Source organism: Polypterus senegalus, chromosome 14 (genome assembly GCF_016835505.1).
Source record: "Polypterus senegalus isolate Bchr_013 chromosome 14, ASM1683550v1, whole genome shotgun sequence".
Lineage (NCBI taxonomy): Eukaryota > Metazoa > Chordata > Cladistia > Polypteriformes > Polypteridae > Polypterus > Polypterus senegalus.
The window spans coordinates 96,130,506-96,151,258 of record NC_053167.1 but is presented as its reverse complement, the minus strand read 5'-3'; the positions used below and the strand labels follow the sequence as shown (position 1 = coordinate 96,151,258).

The 20,753-nt window shown below is 35.1% G+C and overlaps 1 protein-coding gene across 1 annotated transcript in view; it reads left to right on the top strand.

Moving 5' to 3' along the window:
• The window catches only part of pigk (phosphatidylinositol glycan anchor biosynthesis, class K), a 46,822-nt gene extending 26,317 nt beyond the window's left edge, over positions 1-20,505 (top strand). Inside the window, exons 10-11 of the mRNA XM_039735438.1 lie at positions 9,390-9,465; positions 20,234-20,505. Of these exons, the coding sequence (XP_039591372.1) occupies positions 9,390-9,465; positions 20,234-20,350 (193 nt within the window). The 3' untranslated portion in view covers positions 20,351-20,505. The remainder of the gene's footprint in view (positions 1-9,389; positions 9,466-20,233) is intronic.
• Positions 20,506-20,753: the final 248 nt, after the last annotated feature.

Genomic DNA, 20,753 nt, shown 5'->3' with positions numbered 1-20,753 from the left:
AGTACGTGTTAAATAAATATTAATAAATGCAGAGTTTTTGTTGTCCTGCATTTTTAATTAAGTGGCTTTCATTTACCAGCAGTAGTCATCCAGCATAAAGCAGTAATAGTAATTTATTGAAGATATTGTCTATTTATACAGTTTAAATATGTTTGAGAGTGCGAGTTAACAGCCTTTATCAGAGCTGAACAAGTGTACCTTGTAATAGACTGGCTTGTTCAAGGTTTCCTGTCTTATGCTTGAGGTCTGTTGAGATACACTGTGGCCTTCACAAACATGTATTGCCTTAAGCAGCTTTCAGTACAGAATGAATAAGCAGCTTGCGAGCAAATGTGAACAACCAATGAGCTGTCATAAAAGTGAATATTATTGTTTGACACAGAATGCCCTAATGTTGTACAGTATAGTCTATTTCAACAAGCAATGTGAAATAAATAACAGTAAACACATCTTGTTTAGGGTAGCATAGTGGCACAGTGGTTAGCACTCCTGCCTCATGCATCCAGAATACTGTGTTTGAAGTCAAAGCCTGGTTGTTCTGTGTTTGAAGTGTTCATATGTTCACATTTACTCTGTAGGTTTTTCTGCAGATACTTGTGTTTCCTGTCAATGTTCTTAAAGTCATGCACGTTAGTTTAACTAGTATTTCTAAATTCTAAATTTCAGAACTCCAAATACTAACCTTTCAAAATATTTTAGAAAATATTTCCCTCACATATTCTGCCTGCCTCTTTTGGATAGGAGTTTTGAAATAATATTGTTTTGTTTGTGAGCATGCATTTAATTTTAGCGGTTCACATTTGCCCTGTAGTGGTTAAACATTTAAATATGAGCAATGCAACATTCCTGTATATGTAGTGTAACGGGCAGCCGGGTCCCATACCTGGCCGGGACGCCCCTGCTGCATATGTTCTGGGGGAGCAGCCATGAGCTCCTCAGTACCTCCCCCGGGATGCTTGGTGGCAGCCTCCCTGGGTGACATGAGTGCCTCAGTTTCCCGCAGGGCGCCATGGGAGATGGAGTTCTCCACAACTCTTTGGGGATCTGGGTTGGCCGCCAGGGGGTGCTGCATGGATCCCGGAGCCTGTATGGACACCTCTGCCCCGCCCGGAAGTGCAGTTAGCCACAGGTGATCGAGCACCTGGAGCACTTCCGGGTGGGCTATAAAGAGGACCAGCATCCACCACTCGGGGGCCTGAATCGGGAGGAAGGGGACGAGGTTGCTTGAGAGGAGAGCTGGTGGCAAAGGATTGCTGTATTGATATTGAGGTGCTTTGTGACTGTGTTGGCCTGGTGGGACACGGGAAAGACATGCCCCATGGCTGAAGGAAAAAATAAAAGTCTTCTACTTGTACACGTGCCTCAGTGTGAATCTGTGCCGGGTCAGGCGCCTATATAGCGCTTTTTTTACAGTAGTTATTGCAGTATGTAGAGTAATTAATTCAAAACAAGATGACATTAAATTGGAAAAGTGGAAATGAAGCTGCTATACTGTACAAATAAGAAAGGAATTACACAGTCTTATGTACACAGATGGCCTTTGTTATGGAAGAGTATTGCCCCTCGCTAAACCTCTGCATTATTACATATATTTAACCACAAATATTATCTAATATTCAGTTAAAACAAAACCTGCTATTACCCAAAAAAATTTCCAGCTTGAACAAGTAATGTAACGTTTACTTATATAATGTAACAACTAATTTTATCAAGCATTTCATTTATTTAACTTCTGCAATACCCTGCACCTTGTGTATAATTCATAGCACCCTTATAGTAGCAATGATTTCAACAATATGTTTACTGTAATTATTTCTTACTCTGTCACAACACATTTGAAGAATTTTTGCTGGCTTTCTGTTTACAACCAACATCCAAAATCTGCTCATTCTTGCCTCTGTAGTCTGGCTTCCTTTGACCCTGAATGGAAAAAACCAGATATGAAATATAATGGATGGATTGATACATTAGCCTAAATGCATACATGGATATTTTCCCAGCTGTTTTAAAATGCAGTTATGTCCGTTAAAGTTTACTTTATCAATAAAACCGCCATTGCAACCATATGTTTTTAGGACTGTGTCATCAGTAAGATTAGCTGGTTTGAACTTTTAACATATGTTAATTGTTGGTATCTCTATTTCAGATATTTTAATTAGTACTAACTTGGCCTATTCCTGTTTAGTACAGTATATTTAACCTTCCATGATAATTATAACAAACTTAAAGTCTGCAAGTACAGAAATATGTTACATTTTCCAGTAAAAAATACACTCGCAGTATAGCCATTTCTTTTCTGTCTAGTTGTATTACCTGAAGAAGGGGCCTGAGCTGCCTCAAAAGCTTGCATATTATAATCGGTTCAGTTAGCCAATAAAAGGTGTCATTTTGCTTCACTTCTCATTTTATCCATAATGGCTAACATGGTACATCACCCTACTACTTGGAATGTAAATACTAAGCCATATTGCAATTCCTAAGTGCCTGTTAATATTATTTTGACATAACATTCTCAGACATGCTTTACTCCATTTAAATGTCTCAGAGGGTCTGGATCCTATCCAAACAGTACTGTGTGTAAAACAGGATACAGGCACATGCCCACATTTGCAAATCTTCCATCACCATTTAACTTTGTCAGTATTTATTTGGGGATGTGGAAGGAAAACCCACACATGGAGGAGCAGTCATTTTTGCCCCAGATCCTACCACCCTTCTGATTTTTTCAAAGTATATTAAACCATAACAGACCTTTGTAATGCTAAATTGGATTAAGCGGGTTTGCAAATATTATAAGACCACTATGATCCTGTTGTGCCTTTCAACCTCTGTAGATAACCTTCATGTAATATTTTTGATTTCAAAATCCCTTTATTACAGGATAGCATTTACTGTATTGTTTCATGGAGACTGCAAGTAAGACAAATGTCTAAACAATTAAGGAATAGACTAGATATGCATCTATACTGTTACCAAATTAAAACAAAAATATAATTTTAGTAAATCCAAATGAAATTGCATGCATGCAATAGAAGTTTTATAACACCAGATGGCAGTGAAATATTGTCTATCATTTATTTTGTTGGTTAATGGAAAAAAAAAAAAAGTCATTGAGATTATAGTTGCCTTTGTAAATGATAAGATGCTTGCTATACACATTATTTTTTAATGGGCATAATAATGATTATGTAATATACAGAATACTGATATTCAACATAAAACCAGAAAACTTTTCCTATAAACTACTATGTTTCCCTCTTATAGACATCTCCTAGGAACCTGAATGCAAATACATCAGACAACAGAGTTTTGACAATAAAGGCTTCAACACTAAAACACATCAAAGTGAAAGTTATTGGGGGAAGAAGATATCAAAAACAAAGAATGCATGTTTGCTTCACTTGCTAATGACTTTTCTGATTATCACTGGGATAGCTCTCCTGATTCTTTGCACAGCATCTTTCCATCCTGACGGTTTTTCGGCACTCTTGTTTAAGACATTTCCACCTCCAGCCAGAGAATTCATTCATGTCTCAGCCTTCCAATTATATTTTGTTTGTTTGACAGGAAATAACTTCTTTACGTCTATCCCAATGGTAATTGCATTCTTAGGTCTACGGTGCCTATCCGAGACCCCTTATAACACAGAACCCTTAATGTTTAAATGCCCCTAAAGAAGAAATTCACCCCGTTGATGCAGGGGATTGTTTCAATTTTTACCAGACCCAATGCTTTAATATTCCTTTATGATGTTTGCCCCAAAAGCATAATCTAATAAAGTCTTTGCCCACACCACACCAAAAACCTTTCAACGTTTAAAACCAATGGATGTATTAAATACATTACTGCTTCCTACACTTTGAAGAGTACTTGTGAATCCAAGATCAGCAAAGTTTATTCTATTGTATTCTTTCAGTATTTCGAAAATTTATTTGTTTCCTGCTTTTATATTTTGGAGCATAGGAAGAATTATTTGTATTCTTCCACCCATCTGTTATCGGAATACCACACACAGCAAGTGATAGACTTAACTTCCTCAGTAATGTCATATGAACTGTAAACTTAAAAATGTTATATAAGCTATGGCTATTGCCCAACAAAATATGTCATACTGATGCCTTGTGTGCGCCATTGCTGAGTAACATTCTTCCAAGAAATATGCCCTAAAATCTAAAACAAGATAAAGAAAACAAAAAATGAACATATCTCACAATACAGAAATGCAGTAAAAACAAAAAAATTAATCACTTCAGGAAATGAATGCAGGTCCATTACTGAGACAAAGTAAAATTCTAGGGAAAAAGTGCTTTAAACTTCCAGGATAAAAACATTTGGTGAAGTCTTACGGAAAGACCGCTGTTATTAAAGAGTGAATATCCAAGAAAACGTTACTTAATAACATTATATTATTGTCCCTGATGCCTGCAGTCAGACATCAGTTTTACTAGTATTGTGTCCATTAATTGCATTTTCTACTTTTGAGATTTTGCAGCAGTTCTTATCCATATCTAATTGTAGTCCATTATGATTCAATGTTTATGTTGCCTGCACAGTTTCTCTCCCACCATTTTGTCATTTTGCAATGGTCATGACTACAGAAATCCTTAGCATCTGTATAGAAACTGAAGGATTTTTTTTTCTGCTGTATGTCTAAATTTTATTTAGAGCAGCCAAGCATAATACAGTTGTATGAAAAGTGCTTTAAATTGCAGCTGCAGTGGATGTAACCTCAATTTATCTGTCAAGTATTCCCTTTGAAACCTTTTTTTGTCTTAGTTTGGTCTTTCTTGTTGATTGAATTCCTTTATTCAGCTTATTTTGTTATTTTGTATAAATTACTTAATTATTTAGCTAATAATTTTTTTTTTAATTTTCTTGTGATGGTCCTTGTCCTTTTGCCAGCTTGAACCTGTAACCAAGGATGAGCCGGGCAAGTGAGGGCATGTGCATTCAGTAAGAGGTGGTGAAAGGTGCATTAATGTTTTTATTTGAAAAACAAAGTGAAATCAATGTCATGTACAATATAATATGATGCTCCTTCTACTAAATAAACAAAGAATCCATAAAAGCTATGCCTATCCGTGAGCTGAAAATCAATTCATAAATAATCTGCGAATAAAACCATAATAAAGCCATGTATTAATCGGGTACTTTCTGCTCCCTCTCTCTCTCTCTCTCTCTCTGTCTCTCTCTGAGTCTAGCACCATTCATTATCTTCTCAGCTCACCACATTGGTGTTCTTAGCTGGCAGAGACATCACCAGCTGTGATCCCCACTTCCATGTCTCATCCCGACTGCTTCCACCCGCATCTGCCAGAATGTGCTGAGCTGCCTGGCCCTCTGTCTTCTATTAATCTCCATTCAGCGTCTTTTGGTTCCCTAGGGGTACACCACCGTCATCCTTCACTCATCCATACATACTTGGTAGGGGACGATTCTTCCATAAAGTGTAGTTTAGAGTAGCTCCTGTCATTTTCCATTCGGCAATATGGACCACCTGCCTCCTCCTCTTCACAACTGCTGGTACACCTGAACCTGTTTTCTCACTCACAGTTCTCTTACTCTACTGTTTTATCCTATTTGCCCTATGCAGCTTGTTTTTTATTTAAGCTGCCTCCATGCGGAGGTGCTGCAGTCACCCACTCAAAAGTGTGAAAGAAATACTTTACTGACCCACTCAGATCTGCATGTGAAAACGCGGTCAGCCAAGCACCTCAATCCACCCCCGAGTGGCTATGAATGTATTCACATGCATCTGCACCCACAAGAAGCCAGCATGCCTCAAATTATTTAACTTTAAAAAACGCACAGCACCACAAACCTCTCTCATCATATGTAACTGTAGTGCAGGTCAAAAGCAGTCACTCAACATCACTATAGTTTCCCAATCTGTCTCAATCCAAAAGTTGTATACCTCAGGAAAAATATAATTTTACAGACTTTCACAAGTTAAGGCAAAAAGGTAGCTGTAACCTGTTAGTAGCTTTAGGAAACCTTAATAAGTGAATTATTTTAAAATGCAGTTGTGAAGTTAATTCATATGACAAAAATGTAACTAATAACTCTTTTATTTCTAATCATCATTTGTTTTCAGCTTTTAGACAAAATAAAAACTTTTATGTGCGTTTATCACTTAATGTCATTAACCCTCAATTCATTATTTATATCTGCCATTGTGTTTTCTTACAAAAGCAATACATTATTTCTTAAAGCATAGCAGCATTGAGCTTAAATGGGTTCTAAATGAATAAGTATTGTTAGACTGATCTGCCATGATGCTGCAAACAAATAATCTAGAAAGTTTTTCGTATTGTTAAAAGTATTTAAAGGCACACTTTCAGGCATAATTTTTCCTCACAAACTTTACCTTTCTATATTATTAATATAAAAAGCTTCAACTGCTACATTTCACTTTAATTATAACAGTAATTATTGGAACCAACGTTTTGCATAAATTCTTTATAAAAAATCTCATCTTTTAGCAAATGTAGCAGTTGACTAATTCAGTTATCTTTCATTAAGTAATAAACTTTAATAATTTACTCAATTTCTTTTATTGAAAATGTATTTCACATGGAGGTATCGTGTGAGTAAATGTTTTTACTCTCCCAACTTAGTTTAGACAAACTGTATGTTTTCCACTTTGTTTAGGTACACATTTGCTTTTGTAAGTTCATATTTTCCTTATAATGAGAATTTAATGGATATTGCAAGTTACTAAGCTGAATGCAACTCTAGAATTGATGTGTTATCTAGATATCACATTCAAATCACTCTGCCCCTCCAAATGAAGCAAAAAGAAAAATAATTATGTGAGAATATATTTATGTAAAGGAAAAAAACACAACTCCTAGTACTTTATAACACTGCTAGAAAGGTTCTGGTAATTTAAGCACCAGATGCACCATCTGGTATTACAACTTAAAGGCCTATTGCTATTAGCCCCTTATGCCCTAAGGGGTTTTTGGCATTAATGCGCCTAAATCATATACAGAAAAAGTGATTATATTAATATACCAAATATTTGGAGCGTAGTTTGCGCAGATTTTATTTTGTAACATTAACAGCCATACTAAGTCCATTAAACCTGCTCACGAGGTGGTCTAAGTTAGCACACAGTTTTGTTTCCCTTCTATTACTCCAAAAAGCACACTACAGCTGCACATAGTCTTGATCTACTGCTAACTCACAGCTCTGAAGCACCCTGTAATGGTGCTAAATTCAGAAGTTAATTTTGTTACTGTAAATATGTACTGTACTAACACCAGATCAGCACAAGATCATCCCTAGCTCATAGCACATCGTAACTGACTCATAGTATCGAGTCTTCCCAGTACAAGCTAAAGTATGTGTGTCTTTGTATAAATGCAAGCTATATTTGTGTTATGTATGTAAGTATATAAAAAAAATATATTCGCATAACCAGTTAAAACATAAATCACCGTTGTGTATAAATTGACTTCATTTTCTGTACACTACAATCTGTCATAAGAGCAAAAGGATTTTTATTGACATTATTACAGTACATAGCTGATACAACGTACATTTCACAACAAAAAACAACTTAATGCAGTAGTTAATAAATTGCACATTATTCATCATTCTTTCATTAATAACTTGGATATCATTGCTTCTCTGTGTCCAGAATCCGAGCACATGCTTACATGCAACAGCTAGGCTCTTTTGGCTCATCTAACCAGTGCATCTAAATGCAGGTAGATACCTTAGCTGATGAGAATTATACCCAACGGTCTGTGAGATATTAAACACAACTTAAACTAATGCTTAGAATAACACACCCAAGAGAACAAACATAACTCGCAGAGCCAGACATGCATGCTGCAGCTAGGGCAGTTCACTGGGTCTTTATGTCTTAGACTTTTATACCGTAGACTAGCTGTGCTACCCACCTTAGAGCTGTTAGTTAATCGGATGTATTAGAAGTACTACGTATCTATTTTTTGTTAACGATATTTGTAACAGTTTTTTTATTATTATAATTAACTAGTGGCTAATGTTATTAGCTCACTAGAGCTCTGTACTCTTGAAACTGCTCTTTCAAATTCAGACAGGTGATTAGTAGGAACAATAGGAATTTTGAGTTTTTATGTCCATCTGCCTTGCCACCCTATGCTTACTGGGATAGAGTCCAGTTTCCCTGGCAACCCTGCTCAGGATAAAGTTAGAAAATGGATGGATGGATTACTGTTATATATAGGGAAAGGGCTGTGTCCCCCATGCTGTTACAAGCTTGCATTGTATACAGTGTCCATCTTCTCTTTCTTCTGAACTGTGCTTGTGGCATCAGTCATTGCTTATTGTTTTAGGTGTGAGGAATCTAAACTCCTTTCTTTCTCTCTCTCTCCCTAACAACTGGACTCAAGGTGTATAGCGCATCTTGGATGTGTAACCACATCTTACTTCAGCTTCAGTGAACATTCCCTCTTCCAGAGGTCACGCCACATATCATTCAGTTTCTTTTCCCTTGTCAGACCACTTCCACTTATTCACTTGTCTGTTCACTTTTTTAGCAAATAGCATTGTTGTTCTGGTGGCATTCAATTTGCAGCCTGTCTGTGCTAAATGGGGGAAATAAAGAAAATGATGAAATTCCACTCTATGACTGCATATCTGTTTGTGACAGTGCTTTATAGTCTTGCTGCACAATTTCTCTTGCTTACTACCATGTGTTTGCAAAGAAACATGTTAAAACAAATGCAGCAAACGGAGTTGAGTATAACATTCTTGTGAGTGGGTGAGGTGCATGTCTTCCTTGCACATTTATGACTTGTTGTGTCATATTCAGTCCTTTGTTGTTTATTTTGTCACCGACGTTCCCAGCCTGTCTTCAGAATTTACCATTTAGGGTGCACAGTGCCTTCCATGCATCACCACATAGTTAGAAAAAAAAATCCATACACAGCACATAGCAAAGACCCAGTGTATGCCACTACTTCTGATGCTGTTTGTGCTGTGCTGCCCTCACAACAATTTTGATTTGTCAAATATAAACCAGGCTTTAGAAAGGGGATACGTCAGTCTGACACACTGTAAGCCGTTGTCTTTAAAAGTGACACCAAAATCAGGATCATACATAAAATATTTGGTGTTTTATTTTTATTAGATTGTATTTGATCAGGAAAATATTGCATGGACCAAAGATCCAATATATTTGGTAGTCTGCCATTTTCTTGACTCTGTTGTTTGGTTGTCCAGAATTAAAAACTGGTAGTCCTTGGCATCCACTGTATTGAATTGTCCACCTCGTTGTATTTCAGTGACTTTTCTGTTTCGTTTCACATTATGAATGCGTACTTAAATAAATAATATGTAGATTTACTTTCTGAAACGGTGAGTATTATAGTAATACAACTCTTATCTTATTTTAGAGATGTCAATGAAGAAATGGTAACAACATTGCAACACTATGTTGACCAGCTGCCAGTCGCAGAAATAATTCATCAGGTAAGCTCTTTATTTCTTCTGTCTGCTGTAAGTTTTGTTTCAAATAACGCAAACTCATTTAACCAGTCTTAACACAGTTATTTATCATAATAGGTGGATTTATATAAGCAGACTTCATGTTTGTTAAAAATGAAGGTATTGTTTAGCAAGCCTTTGCAAACGTTGGACTAAGTGAGTCTAATGTTTTTAAAAATTTATAAAGTGGCAGAATTCTTCTTAAATAAGTGTCGTTTCTGTCAGTAAATGTCACAGTTGACTGGTTGAATGCTGGAAAAAATGTCATAAAAGTCATTTAATTTTACATTATTTTAAAGCAGAAATATTTATCTTTTTTATATTATGAAATAATATGCAGTATTACCATTTTGCGAATTTTGTTTGGGGCTATTAAACATGGGGCACTGACATACAAAGAATGTAAGTGGAAATACCATATTAATGTTTTTCTTGATTTCAGAATCAGTGGAGGCAAACTGAATTTTAGTAGAAAGCAAATTTCCAATGACCTTTGTACTTTCCTCAGTCTTTATACTTTTTAAGATATTGTTTAAAAAAACAAGAACACCATTTACTTATTTTGCATTCTACGTATATTTATGCTTCTTCACTGCTTACCTTGTGCATGTTAAGCATGTTGCTTTCATGTACATGGTTATTAAATCTCATACTTTTCTTGTATTTATCCATGGTGAAAATATTCAACTTCATAAGCTGTCCTCTATGATTGTCTCCTCCGTTATGGCCTTAATTGCCCACAGGCACCTCCTTTTAAAACACAAAAAGACACAAGTCTCATTTAAAGTTTAACGTGTTTTTTTTTTCTATGTCTATTCAAAAAGGTACCCAAGTCAATTCTTTGAAATTTTCACCTGAGGGGATAAAAATGTGATGTGCAGGGAAGATTAAAAAATGTGAACCAGGTACTGTGGTAGGGACTCCCTGGAGTTGTCTGAGCTTCAAATAGCCAAACAGGCTGTAAATGTCACATGTTTAAAATTCAGTATTCATTCCTTGGTTGAAGTATAAATTAAATGAACAGATATATATTCAACAAGTCAATTTTCTTGAAACCGTAAGAGCTGGTGAATCCTAAAACTAGGACCTGAATTGAATAGACCATATTTTTGAACATATACAGTTGTGAAAAACTATTTGCCCCTTCCTGATTTCTTATTCTTTTGCATGTTTGTCACACAAAATAGATGTAAACACAAAATAACTCTTAGAAAAAATGCAGTTGGCCTGAATTGTTTCAATCAAGAAATTTTAGGAGCTGCCTGACACAGACAAGTTCAAAAGCTAGACATCATGCCAAGATCCAAAGAAATTCATGAGAACAGAAGTAATTGAGATCTATCAGTCTGGTAAAGGTTATAAAGCCATAATTTGGGAAGCGAACCACAGTTAAATAATGCAAACCTTCCCAGGAGTGGCAAAAATTACCCCAAGAATTAGAATAGACTGCAATGTCAATTAAGGTCAGGTTTCATGAAAAGTCTAGAGATTTCCAAGAAATGTGCAGTTATATAAGAAACATCTCAGCTTTTGGGATCCTTGACTGATGAATGAACTTTTGAAATTCCCGTATTTTATAAACAGTAAAATATGGTGGTGGTAGTGTGATGGTCTGGGGTTGTTTTGCTGCTTCAGGACCTGGAAGGCTGGTGATTTCTACCCCAAAAATCCTGAAGGAGAATACCTAAAACTAAGTGATCTTGGGTGCTGCAAGGATCCCAAAACACACCAGCAAATCCATTGAATGGCTGATGAAGACTTTGTTTTCAGTAACTGTATTTTCATTTGTTCTTATTTACATAAGTGATGTACTCTAAAAAATATTTTAAATCCATTTTGGTTTTTTCTATAATAAAACATCACTGCATTTTGTGTTTACCTAATGGTTAAATGTGTTTGATGATCAGAAACATTTTGCATTAAGAAATCAGGAAGGGGCAAATTTTTTCACACCACTGTAGATGCAATAATGAAATGTTTTGTTTACTTTTTTAAAATGCTGTAAAATTAAATAATGCAAAGCAAAGAATTAGAATAGACTGAATGTAACAGGTTTCATGAAAAGTCTAGAGAGAAATTTAATGGAAATTTATTTTATAAACCACACTTAAGCAGTCAAAAAATATTTTAAATCCATTTTGCCACTTTAAACAGCTAATTTGCTTTTATGTTATGTTTCTTTTTATAATGTAGTTTCTCATGTTCAGAACAGTTTTTCATTGTCAATCCAAATAAAAATGAAATCTTGTATGAGACTTGGAGACTATTTGTTCAGGTAAAGATTTGTAAATATTCAGTGTAAAAGACAAATGGATTTAATATTGTTTTTATTGCCACTTTATATCTGAAAGGACCATGTTTCAAAAATATTGACAAGTTAGCTGCAGAACACAGGACTAATATACTCTGCTATCAATTCTCAGGTGTTCAATATTGCTCACTCTTGACTGACTACATTTCATCTTACTTAGTTTAATTTTAAAAAGTAGTTTACCAAGTAATAATAAATCCTTAAACATTTACCCAGTACAATATTTCAACTACCGATCCCTATACTAAATGCATACCACACATCATATACTGTTAAAAGCTTTAGTTTATAATGAAATGTATTCCTTCTACATTTTGTAATATACTTTGGGGGTTTTTAAAATTTTTTTTATAAATATTTGCAGCTTATTTGTCTGTATGGTATTTTGTGTTAAATGTAATTTTATTTTGACGAGCTAAAACAGCTACTACATTCCCCAGGTTTACACTCGGGTAACTATGAGAAATGAAAGAAAAAAGAAACCAACTAATAGTAATTGTATAACTTCTATTAACAGAAATTTGTTTCAGTTAAACTAGCAAATATAAATACAAAAACAAAATTATGAGGATGGGCCATTAGTGAAATGCATTGCAAAACTAATTTTGAATGAGAGATTTATTTGATTTCTAATTATAGAGCATAAAACTCATGAGTGTAAAATACTAAAACAACATTTTCTTAAAATACATACTTTAATAAATTATATACAAAAATATTTATCCATTAACCATATGGCATAAAAGAAAATAAAATGCTTCTCATAATTATAAGCTGTCATATTGTTAATTTTTTTCTGTAATGTACCTATCTGAAACAAGACTTAATTTAAAAAAAGTAGTTTTCACCATTTCTCTAACAGCAAATATATAATATTTGTGTGTATATATTCCCACATAATCAATTAATTGATTTTTGGCAATTAAAAACTGCTTAAATGTAAATATACATGCACTTAATCATGTTAAATCATTAATTGCACTATAGCTTTTTGCTGTTAAATATATGTTTATAATATTTATATACAGTAGGTGTGTTTTTTTTTTTTTTTTTCCTTCAGTGTATCAGATAGATATTCATAATAATTCTGGTGTAATTATAAAATATGGACTATCATTTTAATGATGTATAACTGGTTTCTTACCAAAACGTATACTGTATGACACACAGCTTCAAATAATAACCACAGTATAAATCTTTAAAAAAAAATAGCCTATTATTTACTAAGCAGCAATTTCAAATTCGTCTTTATCTTTTCTTTGTTCTTTTTACTACCCGTTTGAAGAAGGGGCCTGAGCTTCCTCGAAAACCTGCATACTGTAGTCTGTAGTCCAATAAAAGGTGTCATTTTGCTTGATTTCTCATTGCATTCAATTAACTCAAATGGTGTTTGTTTTAATTTAAAGGACAAAAATAAAGGTCTGAATTTCTTAAGGTAGCTTTTTAGGCCATTTGTCTATTTGAACTTGTCAGATTACTTTTTTTTCCAGTTTATTACTCCACTTTCTTTAATGTAATGGCTAATACACCAATCACCTCTCTTCACTGATGAAACAAGCATCCAGTCACTGCTGTTTGTTTACACTGCAGGAAGTTTGCTGCAAAAGAACATAAAAGACATGCGCTTGCTTAACTACTGTATTACCTCATGTAAGGGAGCATGGCAACTAAATTACCATAAAACTTAGAAGAACAGGGGCTGAAAATCAGTTTTGGTGATTGTTCTTTTCACCGAGCTTCCTTAATTATTACGGTTGTGTTATGGTTGTCTTTGTTAACCGAATAAAAGTTAATTAGCTATATGTGCAATCAAAATATTCATAATACAGTAAGTTAGGAGCATGTTGTGGTGGTGTTGTGTAAGAAGCTGCTGTGTGTCAGAAAACTACTCAAATAAAAATCTTGATCATTAGAACAGTTTTGGAAAGAACAGGCCATTCAGGCCAACACATTTTTTAATCTTGTTCCACTGTTTTTCCCAAAATGTCAAAGTTTTTTTTTTTTTTTTTTGAAGTTTCACAAAGTACTACTGTCTACCAACCATCAACACTATAGCCGATATTAGACAGCCTATAAAATCATCTTGATTAAATACCACCCCTCCCCCCCAACCATTTAGCTATCTGAAACATTACATTTTAATTTATTTCAAAATGGTACTGTTTAATTTCATACCAGTCAATATATATTCCATTAAGGTCAGTCTGCATTTATAATACTGGGATTTTATATTAGATTGATTAACAGTCCACTTCAACATCACTTAAGATGAAGATAATATACTGTATGCTTGAGCAGCAGTCAGTGAGAATTGGTGAGTTAATGGTGCCCACTGTAGTTTTTACTAGGGTGAAGCAATCCTGATTTTGTAATAAAACAAATTGTATCATATTTGCTAATGAAGCTTACACCTAGAGTAGGTTTGTATGTGTGACAAACTGAGCATCACTTAAGTATTTTGGTGCCACAAGAATGTGAAAGTTAGAGTATTTGTAGGTGACAGCAAGATGTACTTTAGATTAGAAGGTAGACTCCTGACATTACTGTTTTTTTTATGACCGACTGCAATAACATTACGGAAAGCTTAATTATGTCTCAGACAGGCACTGTGGCCTTTTGCTATGAAGTTGTACTTTGTTGCAAACCTGCTAGTTCTGTTCCTGCTTTACACTGTTTAGGGACACTTTCTCTGCACGTGCTCTTATTTTAAAAGTATTTGTCAATGATTGTAACGTATCATGATATTACAAGGTTCCTGTCAAGTAGTAATTCAAGACATTAGAAGATACTTCTCAGAATAGATAACCATATTAGAAGGAGGTAAATACAGACACTTATTTCCGGTTAGCAAAACCTTTGCACACTGATATGTAGAATTTCCTGAAGGAGACCACCAATGCAATTCTCTGCCTAGAAACACAAAAGTATATATGCTAGACAAGGCCATACTATTAGTGGCTCATGATGTGCCTTTTGGCCTCCTGTGAAGTCCCTAAATTCTATTAGGCTGATGAAGGGCACAGATTAAGAGAACAACATTGGAAGAACATTTGAAAATAAGACTTGCCAGTTGTTTGTCTAAACAACATGCATCATATGTCTTCATTGACCACTGCTGTGATCAGCAGGTGTCATTAGTCAAACTTGGGCCTGGCTTTGAAACCTCCATGTTCTTCCTTTCACAAATGATACAGCACAGATATTAAGTCTCTTACGTTTAACATTACAAGTATTTAACTATAGCAAACGTTATTCATTTTTAAAGGTACGTACTCTCTGCCAGGTATATTTTCTCTGAGAAAGAAATATGAACTGTTGACTTTGTGATACAGATTAAATTTGTTCATGGTTTATTAATTATTATCTTGCTGACAGAGCTATGGCAGTTGTAATAAGTAGAATTTTCAAAGTGCATCTTTTGCTTTAGAAAGTTATCTTTAAAACTACTGTATTTTTGGGTGCTACTTAAAGTGAAATTTGAGTGAATCCCCCTACAGTTACTTCATATAATAAGAAAACTGCACATTGAAAAGTGATAAAAAATGTATGTCAATTAATAATTATCACATTTCTGTTTATTATTGAACATGGTTGCAGGAATATTAAAATTATTATTATATTTACTGTATTCATTTTTATGCCAGAATTTTAAAAAATAAGTATAGTTTTTTCTGACATTTTATGAGCTTATGTTCAGTAGAACAATGTGAATTTCATAAAAGGTGGGAGCTCAGAGATATATGGATGATGAATAATGGCTCATAACAGTATTGTCATCTTTCTAAATAATACATCTTGAATTTAAAAATTTCCTGTTTCTTATGGATAAGATATCAAAGCTTAGAAAAAATTAAGGTTTTCCTTGTTGTGTGAATTTTAACATTATGTTTATAAGCAAGGGATGTGCCTGACAGAGCTTGTCATAAGTACATTATTTTCTTTTATGGTTGTGATGCTGTCACTTCCACCATAATTTAATTTATGTTTTATGCATGCAGTCAACAGACTATTTTTTTATTAGATTCAACCTCTGTTTCTAAACTACATTTATTTTTGAATGGGTTATTGATTAAAGAATGCTTGCTTTTAACTGTCTTGCTTGAGCTTTAGTTTTCAAATTATTTTAGACTGTATAGCAAACGATCAGTGTTTGTAATCTCTTAATATTATCTAGGGAGGCCAAAAACATGTGAAATTTTAAAGCATTCAAACTGTCCCAAATTAGAGTTGAGTGCTTATGTTTAAATCTCATACCATTCTGCTAGTATTTGGAAATGTGAACATGCCTTCAGCACAATATTTAGTGAGAGATGGGAGATGAATCATAACATCTATAAAATTAAAGCAGGATGCAATGTTCATCTTTATAATAGTAAGACACAATTGAAAGGAGAGAGATTAGAGCAGCTGCTGATAAAGCTGCTTGCATTACAGATGAAACAGTAATTCTTAATTACTCTCCATTTATTTTGTAACCAGGTAAGATTTCAGATATCCTGAATAATCTTAAAATGTGGTTATCACATGGGACATTACCTAAGTAAAGAATGAAATCACCTGTGTCACTTGCTTACTTTCAGCTTTCTATATTAACACTTTTTTAAATAGGCAATTTTAAAACTGCTGTTTAAGTAAAACTAAATATGCTTTATAAATGTTTTATATCTACCTGATAATATACACTCAACGGCCACTTTATTCGGTACTCCTGTTCAGCCACTTGTTAACACAAATATCTAATCAGCCAAAAACATGGTAGCAACTCATTGCATTTAGGCATGTAAACATTGTCGAGGCAGCCTGTTGAAGTACAAACTGAGCATCAGAATGGGGAAAAAAGATGATTGAAGTGACTTTGAACTTGGCATGGTTGTTAGTGCCAGGCAGGCTGGTCTGAGTATTTCAGAAACTGATTTGCTGGGATTTTCACACACAGCCATCTCTAGGTTGGCGTAAATGCATTGTTAATGCCAGAGGTCACAGGGGAATGGTTAGACTGGTTGGAGCTGATAGAAAGGCAACAGTAACTCAAATAACCACTTGTTACAACTGAGGTATGCAGAAGAGCATCTCTGAATGCACAACATGTCGAACATTGAAGCAGACAAACTGCCGGGACACACCTGGTGCCACTCCTGTCAGCTAAGAACAGGGAACAAGCTACAGTTCACAAAAGTTCACCAAAATTGGACAACAGAAGACTGGAAAAATGTTGCCTGGTCTGAGTCTCGATTTCTGCTGCGACATTCGGATGGTAGATTCAGAATTTGGCATCAACAACATGAAAGCATGAATCCATCCTTGCTTGTATCAATGGTTGAAGCTGGTGGTAGTGGTGTAATGGTGTGCGGGATATTTTCTTGGCACACTTTAGGCCCCTTAGTACCAGTTAAGCATCATTTAAATGCAACAGCCTACTGGAGCACTGTTGCTGACTATGCCCATCCATCTTCTGATGGCTACTTTCAGTGGAATAACATGCCATGTCACAAAGCTCAGATCATCTCAAACTGGTTTCCTGAACGTGACAATGAGTTACACTGTACTCAATGGCCTCCAAAGTCACCAGGGGCCTCATGCATAATGGCGTGTGTAGTATTCACACAAAAACATGGCGTACAGACAAAAGCTTAAATGTGCGTATGGCAAAAAAATCCAGATGCATAAATCTGTGCATACGCTAACTTACACGTTCTTCCTCGACATAAATGCTGGTCAGCGTGAAAAGTAATACACGCACCTGCCGTACCACCCTGTCTCCTACCAGAATTACGCCTCTTGGAATATGCAAATCAATATAAATAGCCCTTAATCTCAGCATTCCGTGAAAAGACAATGGAAAAAGCACGGACAACAGCAGAATTTCAGCGAATACCAAGTGGAGGCAAGGAAAAACATACTATTTGTTGGTTTAAACAGTGGTATAAACAACAAAACGAAGTTGATTGAGTGACATAGAGCGTCGGAGAAACTCGAAAGTCCAAGTTCACAAAGTCTCACAGTGCCCAAAATAAAAAAGACGTCAGATATCAAAGTCTCTGTGAAATGGTGAGTCATAGCCCACCGTTTGAGTGTCACATGGAAGCAGTAGAGGAAAAAAGCTTGAAATGTCTACTTTAATCTCAAAATTTCCACTTTAATCACGTAGTTTATTTTGTCATTAAAGTAGAACGTCATAAACTTCATCTTATAATCATTTAATTTACTAGTTTGTCAAATCCCATCGTAACTAAAGTAGCACATTAAATGCTCTGTATTCTGTTTGTTCTTCTGTGTGCTCTGTGTGTGAATCACTACATGCTTCTTAAACAGGCGTTCTCTTCCTCCGACAGGATACAGAATACATTACATTCATAATATTACAGCTCTCTGAACAATTTAAATACTAAGATGTATACTTGATATCATTTTCATGATGGTAGGAGTTAAAGCATGTTACTAAACATGGGAACAAGGTGGCGCAGTAATTGTGACGAGCTGGCGCCCCGTCCAAAGATTGTTCCAGCCTCCCATAAGATGCTTGCTGCACCATGCATGACCTTCAATGAAATAATTTATTGCAGCAGTACTGTCTCTCTCAAATGTACTAACCCCCAATTCTTGTCCTTACCTTCTCCAAGTAACTAATCGCCACACAATCAGCTCTGTCATAGATGTAAAGCCATTTTTAAGCTTAGAATGCCGATTCTTCAAAACTTTTAAGAAATATTGAAATATATTTGTAGTACATGTTTAATTACTCCATCCAACTATCCATCCAGGGTTGCGTCAACCCCAGTAAGCATACAGCGTGAGGCAGGAACAATCTCTGAATGGGGGATTCCTGCTCGTCACTAACTCTGCAACACCATTTCCTAACAGGTTTAATTATTAACAATATAGATTATTTAAATGATGTTAAAATTTAACTGTATAATGTAATAAACATACTTTTTTGCATTTCATCTTAAAAATGATATCAAGAGCTCCAAGAAGATAGCGGTTGGAAATCTAAATTGACTTAGAAGCCAGTCGTCGTCATATGTAAATACGTGCTTTATAAAGTGGCTCAGGTTGTGAAATATTATAACTGTATTGCAAGTTTACAGTGAGGTAACTGTATTTATAAGTACAAACAGTTCTACCAGGAGCACTTGATGGACTGATTGAGTGCATTTCTAGTTCTTGGGATGAAACTGTTTCTGAACCGCAAGGTCCCTACAGGAATGGCTTTGAAGTGCTTATTCAAGTAGACTGTGCACATGGCTGAGGCAGTGTGTGCTTGATGCTGTATACCGATAATTCTTTCTGATCAGCTGCTGTGGAGCTGTGATTCTGCACTCGGATACAGTGGGAGAAATACTCCGAGTGGTGCAGTGAGAGTAACAACACTAAAACAGCTATGGTATTTGGAATAATTTGGCCATTCGGTGGACCATTATATTCTTACAGGTTAATTACAATCTGATGCCTTAAACTAATAAACAATATGCGGTTAATTTCAGTGTATTTGATAAAGCCGCATCAGGGATGTGGATCTAAAAAAGAAAGGAAAACCACACTAGAACAATAGCATTGCTTTGACTCTGGGTGCTGCCAGTTTGCAAAACCGAGTGGAGAACTTGTGTACACCAGGGATGGAGTTGCTGTGAAAATGTGTGTGGCTTTACACCAAGTTTAGTTTTTATACATCATGATGCGAGTGTGGAAACGGGTGGACGCAACATTTTTGTGCATATGCACCATTTAAGCATGAGGCTCCTATCTCAATCCAACAAAGCAGATAAATCTGCATCAACTGCGTGATGCCATCATCAGTATGGACCAGAAGTCCCGAGGAATGTTTCCAGCACCTTGTTGAATCTATGCCAGAAAGAATTAAAACAGTTCTGAAGTCAAAAGGGGAGCCCAACCTATTACTAGCAAGGTGTACCTAATAAAGATGCCAGTGAGTGTACATTAATGCAGTTGGTCAAGCAGGTGCTCTCAGGTTACTCTCAAACCCAAAATATGTGTTTGTAGTTGTAGCTGATTGTAAAAGAAGCAACACATAAAGGAGATAACAAAAAGGCTGTAAATGTTAGAAGATGGCGTATTTGACTTTCTTTGTGTGTTACAGCAATATTTATGCTGTAGAATTTCTGCCCCGAGATTTGTTTTTTTGTGATTTTTTTTTTGTGTGTAGTACTGCAATAAATATTGCTAGCTTTGTCAATGTGGAATTACTCTAGAAGATTCCATGCATCAAAGTGTAAGAATGCATTGCTTTCCATGAAAAATTAATTTTATTAAAAGGCTAATTTCCTTCACAGTCCTCAAGGTGTTCAAGAACGAGTGCTTCTTTGATTGTAGTGCATTTCTGCACAGGCAGTACACTACACTTCTGCAGGTTTTGCATTCTTAACCAACAGTAATAGTTAAAGTCAGTATTATATTATTATTTTTTTTCTGTCTGTTTTACAGAAGCCAAAGCAGAAAGACTGGCATCCTCCAGATGGATTCATCCTCGGCTTATGGACATTAATAATTCTTATATTCTTTCAAACTTATGGGATCAAGCACCTAAAACATGTATTTTAAGATGTACGGTATGCATCTAGTGTTGTGCAACATGAATTGATTTGTTCAGAATTTGGAAGTCACTTTTTAACAAAAAGTTGTTAGAATGTTTTTTTATCCATATTGTTTAATATTGTTTAATATTACACAATTTTTAATATTTAAAAGACAACACTTACAGTTGTTTCTATATTGTTAATTTATTGTGATTGTTTGCCGATAACATTTTAGATTACTAAAATCAAACGATATTTAAATTACAATAAACATTTTGTTTTTGAAATGTATTTTATTTTTATCAAACAGTATTTGAGCAGTTCTGTGAATGCTACAAGAGGTAGTCAAAATATTCCTGCAATGTCTTCATTATAGGTAACTAGCTGATTACCCAGTGGCTTCGCTCACTGAGTGCAAGGGATAAAAA